The 22,559-nt window shown below is 37.6% G+C and overlaps 2 protein-coding genes across 4 annotated transcripts; one reads left to right on the top strand and one right to left on the bottom strand.

Moving 5' to 3' along the window:
* Nucleotides 1–16,184, top strand: LOC131282314 (GTPase-activating protein skywalker). Of its 3 annotated transcripts, XM_058311732.1 has the most exons (12): nucleotides 1–168; nucleotides 5,975–5,986; nucleotides 7,859–7,880; nucleotides 8,766–8,968; nucleotides 9,040–9,244; nucleotides 10,496–10,620; nucleotides 10,684–11,015; nucleotides 11,088–11,256; nucleotides 12,313–12,399; nucleotides 14,849–15,007; nucleotides 15,085–15,305; nucleotides 15,374–16,184. In XM_058311732.1, exons 1-12 carry the CDS (start codon nucleotides 67–69, stop codon nucleotides 15,513–15,515), a joined length of 1,779 nt encoding a protein of 592 aa, XP_058167715.1. In that variant the 5' UTR covers nucleotides 1–66; the 3' UTR covers nucleotides 15,516–16,184. The 3 variants fall into 3 exon arrangements, with proteins under 3 accessions (XP_058167715.1, XP_058167716.1, XP_058167713.1); XM_058311733.1 differs by lacking the exon at nucleotides 12,313–12,399; XM_058311730.1 differs by lacking the exons at nucleotides 1–168; nucleotides 5,975–5,986; nucleotides 7,859–7,880 and adding an exon at nucleotides 6,710–6,872.
* Nucleotides 16,185–17,615: 1,431 nt separating this feature from the next.
* Nucleotides 17,616–18,513, bottom strand: LOC131281077 (PITH domain-containing protein GA19395). The gene is made up of 3 exons (XM_058310329.1): nucleotides 18,258–18,513; nucleotides 17,966–18,192; nucleotides 17,616–17,854 (listed from the first exon to the last, which is right to left on the bottom strand). Exons 1-3 carry the CDS (start codon nucleotides 18,450–18,452, stop codon nucleotides 17,644–17,646), a joined length of 633 nt encoding a protein of 210 aa, XP_058166312.1. The 5' UTR covers nucleotides 18,453–18,513; the 3' UTR covers nucleotides 17,616–17,643.
* Nucleotides 18,514–22,559: the final 4,046 nt, after the last annotated feature.

Raw genomic sequence — 22,559 nt, 5'->3', positions numbered from 1 at the left:
ATAACTAACTACTAACGAGAGTTCAAACAGTTAGTTTACTGAATTTCGTGGGAATAACTCTTCACCATGCCAGTAAATGCAATCGGAGCAGAACAGCTGAGCGGAATTGAAGAAGAGGCTGACATTTACGAAGCATTTGCGCCCCATGTCGATACAACAAACATCTCAGTCATAACCGATACACCACCAGGTACGTAATTTGCAATTCTTTTATTAGTTAATCTTCTGACCTGTAAAAGTATCATGTGGTGCTACCTGGTTACCTTTTTTTGTTTGGTGTAATTATCTTTGTTTCCGATGTCCGTGTTATCATTACACCTCTTGCTTTTGGATCTATTTCCTTCAACACAAGATAAAAATTTATTCTATAGCTTAGCATAGGAGATGAGGTTTTTTTTAGAAACTTAATCTATTAAATTTAATTTAATTTATTAAATCATTTACAGTTCTGTTATACCCTAGTTTTGAATCAGTTAATTTGAATCAACTGATCGATATGTGTTCTATGATCTATGTGAAGATCATCTTGATCAGTAGTAAAAAATATTACTTGCCTTGGGTTTGATTCTTTAAGCAAGCCGCAGACGTTGCGAACTTGTTCGCGTGTACAAGTTCGCAACGCCTCCGGCTTGCTTTACGCGTAATTTTCCCACTCACTTGCATAATTTGAAATGTGTGATTCACAAATAACTGTTACATGCCATTCACGTGTACCGCTTAATACAAAATCACCTTTGATTGTACGTTAAGCCTGCTGGTACCAAAGCCAATTTCAATCGTATTGTAGCTAGATAGATAAATTCAAGTCAAGGTTTTTACATTAATGTAGCATATGGTTTAGATAAGTAAAGCGACTATGCTGTGCATAACAAATGGCAAATAAATAAATGAATGATATGGTGTTGATATTTTGTGACTTAGTCCAAGTTAAATTAGTAATATTTTTCTTCTGTTATGCTAGCTTTTTGAAACCTAACGGGGTTTCCGACAAAAATATCTTAAATGAAACATCGCCGTAACATGTTTTGGTTGCGGTGCTTACAAGAATCAGTTGATTATAGCCACGTGACTTGTATATACATGCGTACCTGACAACCTAAGTGTTGGTGTACGTGGTATATTAAATCCGTATATCAGTATAATTCAGTCGATGTTTGTGATAACGCTTGGTCGGTTGCTACAAATACCATCAAACGCATACATTAGTCAAACAAAAAAAAGAATCTGTTGAGATTATTCAAAGCGATACTAAAAGTTATCTGTATGTAACAGTCAGTCCTATCTGTATCTGGCTGTAACAACTAAACATATTTATAATGCAGCAAATTTGAATAACTAGTAAAAGCCAAATAATCAAAACACAGACTCATGATGACCGTGCTGATAATTAAACAATTTTTTTTGAATGTACCTTAATGCTTTTGGAATCGATGTGATTTTGTTGTTGTTTGTATTGTTAATATGTACACTAGAGTTGTGTCATTCAGATTCAGATTCATGAATCTGAATGACTCTTTGTGTTTTAGAGATTCATGAATCCCAAACGTGCATCAACTCAAGGTGTATAAATTAGAAGGTGAAGTCGTCCAGTGTAAAATGACATTTCATGACATAACACTTCTGGGGGATTCATGTGGGTTTTAACCTTCAGGTCTACGACCAAAAATACCTACGTTAACATACGACCGCCTACCCGGGTAGGCCATACGTTTTGTATGGGGGTTTGCATTTTGCTGTGCTTCAAAGCTAATATGTTTTGTTCTAGATGCCGTAGTGAGTTGAAATTTTCAGTGATGATACTTAAGAATGTTTTCTAACACATCCCATTCAAATAATAACATTAAAAATTCGATAAGTAAGTAATTTTTTCATTTAAATATATTTTTTTCCCATAGATCTACAATCGCTAACTCTATAAACCATACATTTTCAATAAGTAATTGTGTTTGTTTATACTTCTTAAGTTTCTGGTGAAGTAACTTCTAGGTGCCTTTCAACATTTTTGCTTATAAAGTGAAATTTTAAAGATTTAGAAATATTTTTCTATTAAATTTTACGTTTTGGAAATGTTCATGTTCCTCAGTAAATTCGGTGGCATATCTGGAGGAAATTCTTCATTATACATTGTTACATCTGATATTTAAGCCTTAACATTTTAAAACTTGGCTCATATACATAAATTCGATCGTTTTATTTCAAATGATAACAGTTTCTTTTGTATTTAATTCAACCCGTTACATCATGATTTTCTTGCAATTAATAAATTATTATTTTGTGTAACAAATGATGAAAGTTCACCTAGAATGCTTTCGATGCCGCTGTGTGGTCCAATATGTAGCATAATTTGCATATTTGTAGATCGTCTTCGAGTTTATCTCATTACTTATTGCTCGAGGAGTTCGATGAGTAAAACAGTCTTTCATAGTGTGGCTTAGATAAATTAGGATTGTTTTCAATATAAATATAAAAAGAAAAACCCGAGGGGCACCTCCTTTCACCTACTGGTGGTTTGTCTTGGTACAGAAAAATAAAAACTCTGATACAAAACGTATGACTTACCCGGGTAGGCGGTTGTAGATTTAAGGGGTATAAATGGAAAAATGGTGTAAAAAAATACTTAGAATAAAAATAAAAAGTCGGTTTTCGGCAGAATGACAGAAAACATGTTGCTTGAGGCATTCCAGGAATTTCGAGTCGATATAACTGTTCAATTCGAAGTAATTGCAAAATAAAAGGGCAAAACTTACCCAGGTAGGCGGTTGTAGATCTGAAGGTTAAGGGGGGTTATCGGAAAAGAATTGGGCTTTTGACATAACTCTTCTCAAATATAAGAGGTGAAAGAAGCCTCCCGGCTCAAAACCTCTATAAATTATTAAATCATCATCTTCTCAAATATGGCACCCCTTCCAGAGCGACATAAAGTCACCTTCTATATCTATACACCTTGGCATCAACTGACGAAAAGTCATAGGCAAAATGGGGGTAGAGGGTCCCCCTGTTTTTTTGGTCGCATCATCCACGCTATCGAAAGAATCGTGGAGATTCGTGACAGAGCCATGAAAAATGAAAGAATGAAGATTCATCAAGGTTTCGAAAGATTCATTAAGCTTTGAAGATTCGAATCCCTAAAGATTCATGAATCCATCTGAATGAATCTTAGGTGATTTATATTAAGCACAACACTAATATATGAGGGTATTTTAATTGGGAGGACGGAAACGATACGAACTGTCAGATTTCTCGTCGCGGTCCCATACAAAAGGTAAACAACACCTTTGAAAAAAGCGAAAAAATGGCTAGCCGCATCGTTTCGTTTCCGCGCATCGTCTCGACACGTAGGTGGCGTCGTTTTGGATCGTCGAGACGGCCAGCCATTTTTTCGCTTTTTTCAAAGTGTTGTTTACCTTTTGTATGGGGCAGTGTCGAGAAGTGTATCGTTTCCGCGCTCCAAATTGTAATACCCTCAATACATATACCCCCATCCCCCTGGGAGCCCGTGGGTCCCCCTCATGCCGCGCTCCCTAGGTTGATTACGTAGCCGAAATTAACGGTACACTTCTTCTGCTTCTTCTTCTTATTATTAATATTATTATTATTATTATTATTATTATTATTAATATTATTATTATTATTCTTCTTCTTCTTGGCGTAACGACCTCTTGGTCATGCCTGCCCGTTAAGGGCTTACGAGACTTTTATGAGAGGTTTATGAGGCGGTTTTCATAGGGTTATGAAAAGGAAATTAAAGAATGACTCTTTTATTCAATTTTGCCTGTTGTTAGTATCAATTACGTACACACACATCAATTAAAATACGGCCGATAAACAAGCAATGCATAAGTTATTCTTATTGGTCAAATCGGCATGTTTGCGAATCTAAACAATCGAAAATTATCCTATTGCTGTACTTATTGCTGCATAAAGAAAATGTATTACTTGTAATGAACCAAAATCCGTGTTTTAACTGGCATTTCTTATTTGTTTACTATTCACACCATTTTTTGGAATATACACACATCAGATGACCGCGTTACGATTTGGTTTTTCACATACTCGTTACTTGTACCTTTCCTTTTTCTTGATCCGGTTACCAAAAGTGGAATAAAAAGACGGAATACACTGTTTTCAGGGCCAGTTCGTCCTCATCAAGCTGCTCTTTGCCAGTAGTAGGCAGTGAATTGCACACGCAAGGTTTTTGTTTGGCATCGTTAGGAACCAGTTTGGGTTTGTTAAGTTTAACTTTGCCGTTATCGGTAGCAACATTGGCGCGACGAGAAAAGGTCGCGTTGTTGTCGCGCCAATGTTGCTACCGATAACGGCAAAGTTAAACATAACAAACCCAAACTGGTTCCTAACGATGCCAAACAAAAACCTTGCGCGTGCAATTCACTGCCTACTACTGGCAAAGAGCAGCTTGATGCGAACGAAATGGCCCTGAAAACAGTGTATTGTTACCTCAACTACGATGAACTGTATGAACTGTATCCACTTTGTAGCCCTCTGAGAGTGAGCTTTCAAATAAGATAGGTGCAAACCGAACGGGCCTGCGAGAAACGGCCCGAGAAAAGTTGGAGAGTTCACCTGACGCCACTTGGACCGAAACGCAAGACAGATAAATCCACATGCGATGTGTTGAGTAAGCATAGCGAGCCGGTTGTACTGTATAAAACGGAATATGTATTGTGTACTATAGTCTCTAATTTGTTGTGTGATGTACGCTGCGACATCTACACGCTGCAGGGTTGCGTGTTTGAATATGGCTTTGATTAGCGCGTGAGGCACTACAGGCCATGGGTTAGTGAGTGAAGTCAACCAATACAAAACTATTGAGCTGTCGATTGGATTTTCTCTATCGGTCTGGTGGTTTAGTCGAGAATGTGCAAATGACGTTCGTAGTGGTTGACTGGTGTTGATCTTCGGATTTCTTTTCTAACGTACTAGTGACTCAAGTTAAGCCATTATAATCGTGATGCATTTATTGGTGGCAATCTTTGCTACGAATTAGTTGCATATGTGAAAAATCATACCAATCATACTATAACCGAAGCAGTCCACAAGAAAGTCGCGTAAACGACGCGTTTTGTTGAGTATTAACTTTAAAACTGTTTGAAAGTTCGTATTTTCGCGTGCATAAATCCGGCTTATATAACATCACATTTGGGTTTGCTCCCACAACCCTAGAAAATTTTAGTTTAACGTAATTTTGTACATAATATTTAGTGCAAGTCTTCAGTGAAAGAAATTGAAGCAACATTAGTAGAATTTTAGTAACATAACAATATATGTAATCGAGAAAATCTCCTTAAAACGTTTAAGTTTTCATACCATAAAAAATGAATTGGCAGTAGAAAGCGAAATACAACAGAAAAAATCATAAAAACTCAAGTGCAAAGCACAGGAAATCTTTGGAGAAAAACATTGGCTTGAGCCAATAAAATTTTTAATAATTTGTGCAATTATGTTCGCTTGGGGTTCTTTTCCTTTTTTCACACGTGTTATGTGTTGCCAGTTTTATACGTTCCGAGACAGAAGACAGAACTTATTTTTAGCAGTAAAAGGTTCGTAAAACACTTTACTAGTCTTTGATTGGGTTGCACACGCATCAAACGATTGAACTATCAAATGGGATCTGGCTTAGGGCCCCATATGTTGTAAGATCTGATGAACGAGACGTTTTGATGACATCAATAAGCTTTCTCTTTGTCATGAATGGAATAAGATTCGTGCTCAATGGCGTATGTTGCTTGATTAATATGCAATTGTTCCTAGACAAAGCAATCCACAAGGAAGTTTTGTGTATGTTCTGTTCAAACAGCAATGAAGATGGAATAGGAATATACTTGACGGCCGCTGAGTTCTTAATACGATTATTACTGAAGAGTAGATAAACGAGAAGAAAATAATATTTTACTTTAAAATTGATTTGTGTCTCAAATCCATTCTGAATGAAAGAATGAGACCAGGACAACGCAAGAGTTTGACGTTTGTTTCGCTACACTACATTTGTGAGCCTGCTAAGTGTGATTGACATTTTGTAAACATTTGGTATGGTTATAAATAGCAGGATGAATTGATCTTAGCACTATACTCGAACATACACCGTTAAAAGCGTGTAGGTACGACCAGCTATCAAGCTTATCATTCAACAGTCTTATTTTCACTACTACTTACGAAGTATTTGCGTTACTCAGAAGAACAGAGTACTGTTGGACGATTGTTGTATGCATTCTTTTGTAAACAATACTCATACAGTTTCATCTCTCAGCAAATGAATCTGATAGTCAAACCAGAGAGCTTCAGGAATCTCAATCAGTCGGTCATCAGCATTTGTATGAAAAAGAATGGGCCAAGAATACAGCATTCAATAACATCGGTTTTGCTAGTGTATTGTAAAATATGCTACAGGATCCTCGTTCAGGATACGATGTACCTAAAAAACTATTCCAACTAAGAATATGATTTTTGTGGTGCATCGACAGACCAGTGAATATTGATAATTTACTCACTATGTACTATTCAATGTTTACTAACACGTGTAACCAAAATGAAAACATGCAGTATTGTAGAGTAAAGTGATTATTGATAGCGCAGTGATTGGTGATTTTAAGTGAATAAAAATTCAGTAACAGTGTAATAATAACATAACAGTGCTATAAATCGTACGTGGTCAAGAAATCCTATAAGGATTATTTTTCCAATTTAGTTTACAATGGTGGCTAAAACACCGGACGGCTTATCGATAGAAAATCTCAGCAAACGAGCGTCCGTTTATATAGATCCGGACTGCGATCTGTACCTTGAGCTTCAATATCTACAGTCTTCCAAGCTCACCAAATGTACTTGTTTTAATCTACAATTGTTGACGACCAAAGGTATGATAATTATATCGTTATTGGGATTAGTCATAATATTTAACATACGAAAACTACTTAGTGGTCAATCTTACCCAGGTTGTGTAGTGTATTTTACGTATCTGTAGTTGTTCGTTTTTAATGATCCTCGCGCTATTGTATTTGTGCGAGCAGTCTAGCCTGCCAACATTTGTTGCTGTAAACCAGTGGTCGGTAAAGTTCTGCCTTTACACAAGCAAGAACATCTTAGATAGAAAGTAAACTCTCTCCAGTTGTAGATACCCAGATTGTAATGTTTCCCATTAGACTAGCCTTTTTAGTGTTACACGCTGTTATTTGATTGTAGATATTATTTAAGCCCATTTTGCTAACTCAGTATCTGCTTCGTTAGACAAGATCTCGGGAATCACGGATGGATGTGGATGATGAATAGCTTAGCTTTAGCGTACAAGGTTAAAAAACTACTTGAACCATAGCTTGCATATGTGCTTAAGAAGCAAATATTCAGGGATTTCGATACAATTTATGGTATAAACAGAATTACACGCAATCGTTGGAATCACATGTAAAGGCAAAAAAATAAAAAAATATTCACTAATGCATTTTTTCATGTTTCCAACTTTAGATATGTTTCCCATCGATTCCCTTACGAAATGATAACTGGGGATGCTGAAGAGTGATGAATTGACTAAAACAATTTAGTACAATTTGAGAGAATAATGTAATCAGCAATAATACTTAGGCGTGAATTATTATCTAGTTTTACCAAAATTCAAAGAAGCAAGCTACAACGATATTGTCATGTTGCTGTCAAAACAAAGGTTAAAAGTGTTCTATGGTTTTGTCCACAGGCTTAAATTGATCGAAAGATAAGATTTATATTTTAATATACACGGCAAGAAATTTTTGCCTATGACGGCTCATTGCCTATGACGACCTTTTCCAAATTTGCGAACATCAATATAGCTAATCCTTATGTGGTAAATTCTATAGGGTGATATCTATAGTATTCGTTATCTGAAAACACTGGTTTTCAGCTTGATTCCTTCTAATTTGTTTAGAGTTTGAACATAGAATTTTAATTTAGTTTGGGCTGTTATATATTTGGATTAGAGATAACAGAGCTTCGGAACCCACCAAACTCATTGAGTAGAAAACCTTCCTAAGATTATGTTCCGTTCGTTTTTCACCTAAAATGAAATGGTTCATTCACTTACTTCCCTTTTGCAGGGAATAGTTCTGTCTTGGTGCGGGTTGACGATTTTGGTCCATGATGTAAACGGTTTAAACGGACTGCTGTCCTTAATACACCGTGACGAAATAAACATGAACTCTTTTTAAGTTATGGACATAATAATAAGTGTACGACTCAATGTATTTGTAATTTTCTTTTGTACCGTATCTGCTCTAGGATAAAATGCCTTTTCTGAGAATTTTAGGATTCCGATTTTTTTTTTATTTAGTCAGAAGTTAGTGTGAATATGGTAAAATACATATATACCATGTGTACAATACATATTTGTACGTACAATATCATATTGGAAATATTGTATTGAGTAGTTTTATTTATAATTGCAAATTTAGTTTGCATGCCTTCATTTCTATCGATTTTTTTTCAAAAAGCAATCACACAAATTCATAAAATGCTCCGAAGTCAGTCCTCTCGTAACAGGGGAGAGTCGAGATGGGATTCATACCCACGTCACTCAAAGTACAGTGGTCATTTCTAATCTTTCTATGATGTAGGCTAGAGCAACCATGGCATTTTATCGTCGTCGGCAATGAACATGACGGAATATCGAACAACAATAGCTTTATCGTGTGCTGTATTTTACTCACTATAAACGATGCCTTGATATTTAAGTAAAAACATTTTGCGGCGTTAGCTAACATTTATTCTTTTTCTTTTTCTAGGTAAAAAACCCAGCTTGAAAACATTTCAAGATGTGCAATATATGCTACAACAAGGAAAAAAACGAGAGGCAAAGCTAGTGCTAAGAGAAAATTCATGGCCAACCAATTCACCAATCCGTTCACAACTATGGCCTGCTCTGTGTGCTCAGCATCACGTGGGCAAAAGCATGCTGGACGGTTTTTACTGGGATATGGTGAATCAGGTAAGACTTCCGTCTTAAAAGATTAAGAATTGAAGGATGACGAACCAATATTACTCTACTAATTGTTACAGGTATTCGGCACTACGGAACTACCCGAGAAACCCATCATGCTACCACCTTTTGTAGACACAATACATTGTCTACCTTATCACCTTACACGAAAAGGTCGAGCAGTTGCCGATCGAGTGGTCAGTGTTCTTGGTTACGCTTGCCCAGACATTACTTTTAGTCCTACGCTCTACCCTATTACCTCCATTTTGCTGCACTTTATGTCTGGTAAGTTAAATTACATTACAAGCTAAGTTTCCTTTCGATTAACGACCATGAAACGATAAGAAAAATCGACGTCTATATTCTTTATTTACGCTACCGCTCAACGTACAAATGTCTACAAATCGGTCATCTTCGTTTGTTTTCGCGACTCAAAATAATGTAATTTTGGTGAAATTCCAATCACCCGAAAATAATCGTATTACCGAAACCGAAAATAATCGTATATTCATCATTCTATTTTTTCCCCTGTGCCATAGAACATGACACATATTTTTTTCATTTATATAGAAGGGTTTGCTATATTTCGTTGAGTTTAGGAAGCCAATTCACTTATTAGTGTGTTTTTGTTTTGGTCCTATGTGAAGTTTGTACATAGTTGTATAAACGTGTTTATACAATATATGAGTATGAATCTCTGTTAACATAAAGAATGTTTAACCCCTAGGCAGCAGAGAACGGTTATCTTTAACGACAAAACCTTGACCAATACGTCAAAGCGGGACACGTGAATCCATCGGTGAAGTCGTGAGCATGAAATTATTTGCGCGGTTGTGAAAATTCGTTGCAGCCTCTGATAGGAGAAACATGAGCAATATACATTACACACACAATACACCGGCTTGTTGAAATGTTATTTTAGCACAACCCGGTAGTTGGAAAATATTCTAAATATCAATGTGTTTGGATAGTTCAATCAAATAGCAGGTTTTCGTATAGGTGATTTGAAAAGAATTATCAAAACTAATAGTCTGACCAAAGTTTTCAAATGTTATAGTTTCTTGGTTGTTATTAACTTTCTTTCTTACCAGTGGTTCTAAGAGATCTAATATCTGAGGTCGTCATGATTGCTGATACGAAAACGACGCTACCTGTTTCTCGACGCTGTCCATTACAAAAGGTGAACAACACATTGAAAAATGCTAAAAAATGGCTGGCCGTGTCGATATCATCAAAATGTTGTTTACTTTTTGTATGGGACAGCGTGGTGAAAACTGACAGGTTACCGTCGCTTTCGGTCATTCCAATCACGATGACCTCAAATTCTCTTTTTTTATATGATTTACTTGATTGGTCATTAGTTATTGGACTACCAAGTGATAGTGAGAGACAAAAATAGTTTTTCGCGTACGTTACCTAGGCCTAGACAGTACCTTTTTATGTGTTATTTTTTGTCAAAATTTGATGGTGCACAGTTAAACAGATTTTTAAACATACGATTTTTTACTCATCTCATACTCCCCATGCGATCATTAGAGGAGGAATGCTATCACTGCATGGCGAGTCTGGTGACCCCTAAGGAAAAAGTATTTATTACCCAAACTAAGTTACTTTACGAAGTTACCTGGAAGACTGTGATGCAAATTGCCAAAAAACATGCGGTAAGGTTTGTTAACTTTTTATGCTTTTTTAAAAGAATTACAAAAACATTGTTTGTTTTTCAGAAATCTGCCTTTAACTATTTATCATCTATGTGCAACGGGCAGAAGTCGGAATCTATCTACATGGATTGGTGTTGGTGGATATTAGGTGGACTTCCATTTCCACATTTGGTTCGAGTGATGGATTGCTTCTTCCACGAAGGAATAAAAGTATTCTACCGAGTCTCGTTGGCAATTCTGATACTTTTTCATAAGCATGTAACAGTCAACAACACAGATTGGGATGCGGATACAATCAAAAACGATATCGACAATGCCCTTCCAAAGTTTTGTAAAAGCATACCAGTCTCGCCAGCAAAGCTGCTACGAACTGCGTTTAGTATAAGAGCTCTTAGGTAGGGCGAAGAAAATACTTTAGAACTGATTCGTTAATAATACTTTACGAATAATATTTTTTTCAATTTCAGTTCTACGTACATATCTAGAGTGTTTTTGAAGACTGAAATGCTACTCAAAAGCAAATCTGTTCTTAGCGGACCCAAACAAATGGTGAGATCACGTTCTAGCGATAATTTACCAACGAGTCAATCCCAGATCAACGTACAAATGATGTCGCATACCCTTACAATAAGAGAGGTAAGTTTTCGTTGGATAGTAGGACCGTTTTTTCCTAAATTTTATGTAATTTTTTTAAATTTCATTTTTTGGAGTATAACTATACACAAATAGTTGGGTCAATGATTACCTCTCAGGCAGGTTTAGCCTTGCTAACAAAATGTTGTAGACGGTGGCGAAGTGAAATGCTAATTTTGTATGGAGGATTGAAAAAGTCACCTTGAATTTGAAACAAGCTTCTTTCAAACATTTTGCTTTCTGATTAATTTGTAAAGCCAACAAAAGAAATTGTATTGTACACAAATTATTTTTTTTTTTCTGTCTATCCCGGCAACCACTCTAACGCTTGTTGTTGGGGAAAACGTTACGATGGCTTATTTCGCGTATTCTGACCTGGTTGAAACCATTTTTATGTAACAGAAGTATCGGGAAGGTTTAGATACTTGCCGCGCAATGGTATGAATTGAGTTTATTTTAGTTTTCAATGTACTCGGATGATTGTTGTACGATCTCTGTGGATGATTTAAATATTACATCTTGTTTGGTTGTCTTATTTTAACTTGGTTATTTCGTTTCACTCCAAAACCAAGTACGATTTACTCATGCATAAGTTGCTCGCTAAAATAATTGGGTTAATCTAATAAAGCATCATAGCTCGCCTAATCGAACCATGAATGCAATCATATTAACAATAATTGTCTACAATATAATTTCCAATGCGCATTATATATCGTGAATTTCATTTACATCCTATTTATCGTTGTTTTGGCCTAAGTTGTAAATATTAGTTTTTTGTTAATCGTTGTGACATTGTGCATTTTGAAAGATTGTTGATTTACTATTTTTAGCTGCCATAGCCACATATAAACGATAATTGGTAATTTATCAATAAACAAATTATTTTATGTATTTATGCTGCAAAACTCGGGACTAATGGTAAAAACGGTTTTATATAAATAAACACATGTTGTGCAAAACTTTAAACGAAACGAATCGATCGAAAAATCCGCTCGAAATTAACACACAATACACACAAATACAAAAAAAACATAATTTTCGTTACTTATCAATTGTAAGGGGGCTCATTCTCCCGATGTACGTGTGTTGTCAATGGGAGTTTTCCCAATACAAGCAATAAAAAGCAAAGTTAGTGATCAGGATACAGTAAGTTCCAATGATGAGATTCTTAATATTTCGTTTCACTGCAGTAGTGGTTTGATGTTCGCTTGGTTTCTGTAAGTTTATTATGCTATCCTGGGTTAATAAAAAGTGTATCGACAGTTGCTATGTTTTTCTAGTCGGTTTGGACACCCAATTAATTAAGTTTGTCAGAACTATTTTCAAGTGATTTCATATAACATTATTTTCATTTTTCGAAGGACGTATTGGTGCTGTTTTTAAGAGAATGAATTTTAGTTTGGTACCATTTTTTTATATATGATGTGTAAATTTTTAAATTACACACACCAATACATTGGAGAAAGAACAACTAAATAAAACTGCAATTAAACCGTATGAAATGTGTTCGTTTAGTTCATATCAATTTACCTTCTTTCTTCTCAACTTTAACATTAATTTATCTAGTGGTCAATTTACAAACAATAAATAAAATTCTTTTATTAGGAAATTAACGCTATTACTATTTAGGCTTTTGCTAAAATTCAACGCTATTGGTTAATAACTATATTACTTTGACATTATCAGTATCATCAAAAAATTGTTACTCAAAGTGTTGTTTGTACTCATTGAATTTTTGAAATTAACATTTCGTGCATGCAATTGATGTTGATACTAGAGATGCGCAAGACGATTCATTTCCACGAACTGAGCGATCCTAGATCGATCCCTATAAGGATCCGCGATCCGTTGGCGATTCGCGGATCGTGAGAAAAAGAAAAAAATACATTCTCAACACTCTAAAATACCGCCAAGTGAGATAGATTTCTCTAACCTCATAAACTCTCTCTTCCTGGTATCAGTGTCCCATAACAGATCAAAGAGTAACGGTAGTTTTACTCACCAAGCAACTTACTCACCAAACTCCGAAGGGAGACAAGTTGACGATTTCATTCTCATAATCACGGTCTCATTCAATAAAAACCTGGGCCCCTTCCTAGAGGGACGTTAAGTCTCTTTCTCAGTGAATAAAAGTCTCCCTTGGCTCGACGATTTGTCCACGATCCGTCCACGATCCCTCCACGATCCGTCCACGATCCGTCCACGATCCGTCCAAGATCCGTCGGATCGCCTATACATTCAAAAACCTGGAGAAGTCTATGCTTGTGGGACGTTTGGTACTACTCTCACTGACTTTGGAAGGGGGACCTGTCGGCGATCCGTCAACGATCCGTACGGATCCGGCATGTATTCAAAAGCCTGGGGGATCTTGAGCGATTCATTCACAATCCGTCCACGATCCGTCCGATCACCCATACATTCTCGAACCTGGCATACCCCATGCAAATGGATTGTTTAGCTGATTGATATTATACTCATTACGCCTGAGGGGGGAAGGGGCAACGATTCATTTTTCACAGTTTTCCACTCATTCATTTAATTTGCCGGTAGCTTTGTCCCCTTTCCTGCGGGAGAGTAAAATGTAGCGACAGTGTTGAAGCGACCACACGCAAATCGAATGACCAAAATAACAGTAAAATAACGTGCGCATTCGTCAATGAACGAACTTGACCTAAAACATAAAATCAATTGGCAAGCTCCAAGGAAGGTCGATTAAAGAGCGATAGACGAAAATGAAAATAACAAACCAGGATAGAAGAAAGAAAGGAATACCTCACCTATTCACCAAGCTTGGCTACAATGGTGAGCAAAGAGACAAAATGTTCGCTTGGTATGAGTCCCCCAGACTTTGAATGTATGGGCGATCCGACGGATCGTGAACGGATCGTGAATGAATCGCCCAAGGTCTCCCAGGCTTTTGAATACATGCCGGATCCGTACGGATCGTGGACGGATCGCCGTCAGGTCCCCCTTCCAAAGTCAGTGAGAGTGACTTCTCCAGGTTTTTGAATGTATGGGCGATCCGACGGATCTTGGACGGATCTTGGACGGATAGTGGACGGATCGTGGACGGATCGTGGACACATCGTAGAGCCAAGGGAGACTTTTATTCACTGAGAAAGAGACTTAACGTCCCGCTGGGAAGGGGCCCAGGCTTTTATTGAATGAGACCGTGATTATGAGAATGGAAATCGTCGACTTGACTCCCTTTGGAGTTTGGTGAGTAAAACTGCCTTTACTCTTTGGTCTGTCATGGGCCACTGATACCAGGAAGAAAGAGTTTGTAAGGTCAGAGTGATAGAGAACTATCTCATGCAAGGTTTTGGCTTGAACGGACGATCCGTCGGATCCGCCGGATCGCTACTTTGTGAATCGGGATCCGTCGATCGCGCCTAGGATGGGATCGATCCGTATAGTTCCCGCTCTTTGGGCTCATCTCTAGTTGATACTCATAATAATGCGCAACGCAGAGTTTTATTGGCTAAAAGCTGCTTTTGCGTTTTGCTCAAACTACCCATCCATCTAACGTGCTGTGTTTGTGTTATATGGTTTCAGTAAATAACACATGGCTTATCGTTTTTCTGTTTTTGAACAGCTGTTTACGCTTTGGTCTTGGCTGCCAGTAAGAATAACGATGTATCAACCTGTGTTATTATACACTACTGAAGAACATGGATGTTCTTTGACCACGTTTTACGTACGGGTGGAGCAGCATGAGCCAACACTACTGATGATCAAAACCTGCAACAACGAAGTATGTTGAATCGAGAGAATATATAGTATCAACAATTTTGATTATATTTGCTTTGTTTGCTTTTGTTCCCTTTTCAGGTGTTTGGTGCTTATTGCTCCTCTCGTTGGTATGAACGAAATCTCAAAGACGATCGTGGTCAGCGCCAGGCATACTTTGGTACGGGAGAAACGTTTCTTTTCTCACTCTACCCAGAACGAGCAAAATACCCCTGGGTCGGTATTGAAGGTGACACTGGATTGGGGCATGCTTCTGAACTATTCATGGCAGCAGATTCCAAGATGATAACCATCGGTGGCGGGTATGTAGTATGGAGGAGTATAGTGGTATGAAGTTTTAATTTATACTTTTATTTTTGCCTTATGACAGTGAAGGGCAAGCTATTTGGATGGATGAAAACATACGTTTTGGTAAGACCGACCGTTGCCAAACGTTCAACAACCCACCACTTTGTGCTTCCGGAGATTTTGAGATACGTGTACTCGAAGTATACGGTTTTGTTGGTGCTTAATATGTACACATTAAGAAACATTCTTTAATACTGCGTTTATTTCATCCGTGACATAGAGATTGGTTTCTTTTCATTTGTTTGGTAGTTAAGTAGTATTGAAGATCTCGTTCGAAATTGTATATATTTTAGCGAAGACGGGATAGTAATGGCAAAACCGACAAATAAGTAATCACAAATCGCATAGCAATATCCAAACATACATCATTATTACCGTTGTGTTGTGTGGTCACGTGCTAATAATTAAAGTTTTGCAGAATTCTGTCTTTTTTGTCCAATATCGAAATTGATTAAAAAATACTCTTGATATTTACTGGATATGTATGCACATATTTATACATCAGAATCAAAAGATATATTTAAGTTGAGGAATCTGTATCATCGATTTTGGCATATTCGTGTGAAATCCAAATTCGATTTCATCAGGTGATTTCGAAATTCATTGTGTGACATCTAATAACGTAATTTATTTCATATCATCGTGTCCAAAAGCCACAATGACTGATTCCGTACTCCTGTTGTATGCATCGAACGTATAATATTCAACGAAACTTGATTACATAGTTTTGCTGCTCATACATGTAGCAATGATGAACAAAAGAAAGACAGGAAAATAACAGTTTTGTTCATAAAGCTAAAAGAGTCCTTCTCTTAATAAAATACGATCTATCTTTACTCGCCTTACCATTTCGGCTAAGCATTGTATATATCTTGATAGTGTTTAAATGCATGCATACATCGAAGAAGAGGGAAATTCAAGAAGCTGATAAATGCAATTCAAAATAGTTTTTCAACTTAACTGTGAGTTAAAAGAACGACTTGCCATATAAAATATCATCAAAGCCAAAAAGGCCCGGTGTTTGGTGATAGTTGTTGAAAATGTATTGAAAATACAAAATCAACAATAAATGTATCGAGTGATAGTTACATCGGACACATCGGACACAGTTTCTTGCGTCCTTTAAAATGTGATGTGTCGTCAGCATGCATTGAATGGTTTAAAACTCTTACTACATTGCCATACATCAGTCGATAAGAGACACCGATAATATATTTACGGCTTTTCATGTTCATTAGAGTAATCTAACTCGACAGATTATCAAAAAACGTATAGTCAGTCAAAATTATCCTTGTTGAGAACTTAATGGAAATGTAACACTTGAATGTAACACGCAATGGTAGACGAAACGTAATTGAAGACGATTTAGTAGTGAATCAGAAAATAGCAACATTCCAATACACGTATGTATTTGATTGCTAAATAGATCTACCATCCACACCGCCGCTTATTACACAATTTGATTTGGAATGAATGAATGAATGAATTAGTATGTTTCTTACAGACACCGGCATAAATGAGGGCGTAGTACAACGAATCACTTTGACTAATGCTACCATTTTTGACTTAGATATATTCTTACAATGTTGTTGTTGGTGTTGTCATTCGTGTAGTGTGAAAATCAACATTAAATTAAAAAGAGCTAAACAGCTTTATCTATTGAATATGCATTGAAACAATCGTAGAATTGGCGATATTAGTATATTCATCGATGCCACCAAAGCATTAGAATACAATTCTCCATACACAAAATATAAACATTATCGTATAGTCTGTAGGCGTATCAAGTAATATTGCAATGATTTATGTGTTTTCGAAACAGAAGAATGATTTACCCATATATATCATAACTGGAGCAATGCATTATCCTCATCTAAAGAATAATTACAAGTTCTGGGGGATGAAACGAAAATCGTTGTTAAGATTTACTTCTATATGTGTGTTGTTTTGCAAAATTAAAATTTCTTTTTGAGTCAAATAAATTTCTGATTTCCTGTGCGCTAGGCTTTATCACAAAGTTAAAAAGCATATTCAATCTGTACATGTTGGTCGGTCATTTACAAACTATTACTGGATTTATCAATATCACAGGTTTCCTGATCGAAAGTAGCCTTAATCGAATTTTCTACATAGTTATGGGTTTGCGGCGGCTTCAATGTGTGAACAATGAGAACATTATTCATCTGACGAATCTAGGGTGTTCTCTTATTCGTTAACTATATATGATTCAGTTTCGGATAATTACGTAAATAAAAGTAAAAATATAAATTTTAACAACATCGGAGTAGTTTATTACTGAATTTGGTGGTTTACCGAGTCGAAGAGACTATTTTTATGGTCGGATACATTTGGTCGAGACTCGTAGGTACAAATTGTAACGCCATGGTGTTGCGCCTCACTGAATTCCCCCTTCAGTCCAATGTAGTAAACCGTCGTAGAATCGTTTCCGTAGTTACATGGTATATGAATGGACAGATGATGCACGTTTGCAAATGACACTACCCTAATAGACGGCATAACCAAAGGAAATGTTGAATGCAGAAGTGTTAATTATTTTCTCAGTTCGATACAATTTAGTGAAACTTTAGCACATGCACATTTGCATTTTACTCACTTTGTTGAATACTCTATTACGCCGTGCGTATCTCGTTCTAGGTCGAATTCCTGATCTGCAATGACTGCTGCATCATCGAATGTCATTTTAGGACGATTCTTGAACAACCTCATTTTTTTCGGATGTGTATCATCGTCCGCACCGATTATGATGACTCCTTTAAGCTTCACGTTTCCCGTAAATGGTATGTTGAACAGGAGCTCTTCGTCTGCATCACTTCTAACGAACTGCGGACAAAGAGGAAATTTTAAATAATTTCCATCCTATTCCTATTAAAAATACAACAGCATGCCTTTTCGCGATTCAATCTGTCACAATACGATTTAAATACGGTTTTCCCGGAGCCTTCCAACTCTTCATTCAAACATTCCAAGTTGTTCATATCAATTTTCTCATACAAACTATACTGTATGCCAACTTCGAGTTCATTTTCAATGCCAAGGGCTTCATGTCCGCAGCCTGCGCTATGAGAATGTCCGTGCGGCATTCTTCAAAACGATTTCTGATATGTAATTTCCTTCTTTAACTAGAGCACTGCAAAGCAATCCTGGAACATTTGCCAAAACATATCTAGGTACGTTTAGTTAGAAGGTAAAAGTATCTCAAGTATATGGCATTCCCTCAGGAAATATATTGACAGTTGACAGTTGACAGTTGTTCAGCAAAGTGTGTCCTGCACAAGGTGAGCTCATAGCATCGTCATGACTGCTATACTACGCTAGACATTTCCTTCTGCCCGCTAGACGATTTTGAGAAAATTGTCCTTAAAAACGTGGTACGTGAAACAAACATCAAACATCACTTTTGTATGGGAAGCAGGACGAAGTAGAATGACTGCGAAAACGTCCTACACGGCGTGAGTCCTAAATTTTGTTAAATTAGATAATGTTTTTTTGTACGTGGTTGAGGTTTCGCCTATTTAACAATTGCATGAAAAATCGGTGATAAAAATAATTTATCCACCCGCAATAAACTTTGTCCACAGAACAACCAAATCCCATAATAATGTAGGCGGTTTGGCTTAGCACGGAGTGATTGAAAATCTGGTCGAAGTGTGAATTTGATTTTCATTGTTATTTTCAAATACATGGACGTAAATCATATTGAAAATGATGGAATCGAACGCATAATCTCTTTTCTATGTTTATTAATGTTGTAAAATGTGCTGAAATCATTTAAAGTGCATTATGGACATTCTTTTTTACTACGTTTAATCTGATTAGTTTTACAATATGTTTGAAATTGAACCAATTTGTTGGTCATTGATCAAATCGACGTTATTTCTTTAAGTTTTGCAAAATGAAAACTGTATGAAAAATTGACTAAGTCCCAAAAGAATGAGTACGAAAATCCAGGGTCGAAGGTTGAAGCAGGACCCAACTGGCGAATTTTGTCTCGTTATCATATCGTTATCATCTCGTTTGTTAATTTTCGATCTCCATAACGAGACAAAGTGTTGCACCAAAAAAGGGGTGGGGATGCAACATTCAATCGGTTATTTTGTGGTGGTGTTAGTGCCAAACAGAGGTTACGAATGTGTCCGTGCTATTTCACCATAATGGCACGCACACAACTATGTAATCCATTTCGGATGTCAATTGAGACGAAGAAGACGGTGTTGTATTTTGCTCGAGCCGCCAACGCGGAAATTTTTATTTTTCGTCGAACTCCTCCGCTTCTTCAACATTCTGCTCTCCCAAGGGCGGCTTCTTCCTCCGGTGTTATTTCTATTGAACGAAACAAACCAAGGAATAGAATTAGTGAATCGCTGTTATAAATGGTTATGATTTTGCACTACCACTTTGTTTACTTACCGATTCTAACACATGAGCTGACATTGTTCTCGACTTGTTGATGGATCCTATTAGAAGGAAGTCAAAGTGTGCAAGAGAAAGCTGACAGTTCTGGACACGCGGGGGTAGGAATCTGTGGAAACGGGGCAATGTTGCATGTCGCCGTCAGCCCAGGTGGCAGCGGTAACTCAAAATTCCGTGTCACGTCTACGTCTCTCCCGTCTCCACCTGTTTCCACCCCTCATTGGCCCACACTTTTCAAACGATGTGCAACACCGTTGATACACTCAGCAGGCCATCCCCAACTGACGGCGACATGCAACATTGCCCCGTTTCCACAGATTCCTACCCCCGCGTGTCCAGAACTGTCAGCTTTCTCTTGCACACTTTGTCTTCCTTCTCATTTTAATGATGAACCGGTGTGCTAGGGGAGAAGTCACATCTTCTCTTTCAGTCTGACACATTGCAATAGCGGACCCACACATTTATATAATGCGTTTCGGATATCAAATGAGAAAACAGTGTTGTGTTCTGCGCAATCCGTCGACGCGGAAATTTATATTCTTCATTAAATTCGGACTCTACTTCTACACTCTGCTCTCCCGGAGCACTAAGGGCGGCTTCTTCCTCCGCTGTTATTTATGTTGAACGAAACAAACAAAGGAAATGAATTTCACGAATCGCTGTTATAAACGGTCATGATGTTGCTCTATCACACTGCCCAACTGACGGCGACATGCAACATTGCCCCGTTTCCACAGATTCCTACCCCCGCGAGTCCAGAACTGTCAGCTTTCTCTTGCACACTTTGTCTTCCTTCTCGTTCTAATGATGAATCGGTGTGCTAGGGGAGAAGTCACATCTGCCCTTTCACATCTTCCCTTTCAGTCTGACACATTACAATAGCGGAGTCGATCGTGTAGCATTCCCACACTGCACAGCAACCCGAATGTGTGTTGGTGCACTTTATGTCGGTCAATCATGTAGAGAATAAAAAAGGTCGTCTGTATGAATGCCACCACGCACCAACTGTCAATCGCGACGCGATTAAGTTTTCAGTCTGCGAAACATCCAGCGCTAGAACAGTCGAGTGAAAAAGTGTTAAGTGTTGTTCCTTCAAGAGTGTGTTGAATTTTCAATGTTCATGGCGTCTAAACGGAAACTAACAGGATCCATCAACAAGTCGGGAACAGTGTCAGCTCATGTGCGATCTGGTCCGGGAAACGGATGGGGAGTTCGATCGTCCACGAATGCGTTGGCCGGATCTTAGAATCGGTAAGTAAACAAAGTGGTAGTGCAAAATCATAACCATTTATAACAGCGATTCACTAATTCTATTCCTTAGTTTGTTTCGTTCAACAGAAATAACACCGGAGGAAGAAGCCGCCCTTGGGAGAGCAGAATGTTGAAGAAGCGGAGGAATTCTACGAAAAATAAAAATTTCCGCGTTGGCGGCTCGAGCAGAATACAACACCGTCTTCTCCGTCTCATTTGACATCCGAAATGGATTATATAGTTGTGTGCGTGCCATTAGGGTGAAATAGCACGCACACATTCGTATCCTCTGTTTGGCACTAACACCACCACAAAATAACCGATTGAATGTTGCACCCCACCCCCTTTTTTGGTGCAACACTTTGTCTCGTTATGGAGATCGAAAATTAACAAACGAGATGGTAACGATATGATAACGAGACAAAATTCGCCAGTTGGGTGGTTACTTACCGAGATGCTTCTAAACCGTGAGTTCCACGGGCAAAATAATCCGTTGGTACTCAGTATAGTGGACAAAACGTAAACAAACCGAAACACAAACGCGAACAAAACTAGCAATATTCTCCACGAAACATCGGATTTTTCGTTGTACTACTTATTTTTAGTCTTCACAAATGAAATTCAGTTATCAAACTCCGTTTTAATTGATATTTTTACCAACGTTTTTTCGGGTGCCGAAACGTAAACAAACTGCTCTTCAACAAGTAGGAGATGATGTGGAAATATATACCTTCTACGGCGGGCCAAAATATCGTCGTTGTCTGTTTAAGTTTGTTTTCTCAGTGAATTTCAAATGTGGAAGCACCAAACTCTCTCAGGGTGCATTAAATACGTAGCTAAACAAATATCATGCATTACTACCTCTAAATTCAATAAAAAGTTTAAGCCGAGTTTGCGCCCCAATGTGATACATATTTCCACATACTCTACTACCTCTGTCGCGCTTGGCTTGCGCGATTGTTCTGCCGAAACTGGGCTACTTTTGAAACGGGACGTCGCGCTGTAGTGTGGACCCCGTGCTACATTTTTTTCGCTCCCACACTAAAAAGTAGGACGTTTTTTCGCGCGAAGAACGTTTTTCGAACAATATCTCGAGCATCCTTTTACTAGAAGAAAATATCCTTCTATCTTCTACCTCGGGGTCCACACTACAGCGTGACGTCCCGTCACGAAACGCGACGTCGCATGACAGGCGGCAGAACTCCATACAAAAAAAATGTCGCACAAATCGCGCTAGTGTAGAAGCAGCGAAAATTTCGTCGTCGCGCTAGCTCTTGTCAAATGTCAATTTGAAACGTAAACAAACCGACAGCTGGACAAAACGTAAACAAACCGAATCACAAACGCGAACAAAACGAGCAATATTATCCACGAAACATCGGATTTTTCGTTGTACTACTTATTTTTAGCCTTCACAAATGTAATTCATTTAATAATATTTTTACCAACGTTTTTTTGGGTGCCGAAACGTAAACAAACTGCTCTTCAACAAGTAGGAGATGACGGAGAAATATATACCTCCTACG

The sequence above is a fragment of the Anopheles ziemanni genome, chromosome 2 (genome assembly GCF_943734765.1).
Source record: "Anopheles ziemanni chromosome 2, idAnoZiCoDA_A2_x.2, whole genome shotgun sequence".
Lineage (NCBI taxonomy): Eukaryota > Metazoa > Arthropoda > Insecta > Diptera > Culicidae > Anopheles > Anopheles ziemanni.
The sequence above is the reverse complement of the archived record's forward strand: the minus strand, read 5'-3'. Positions and strand labels throughout refer to the sequence as shown.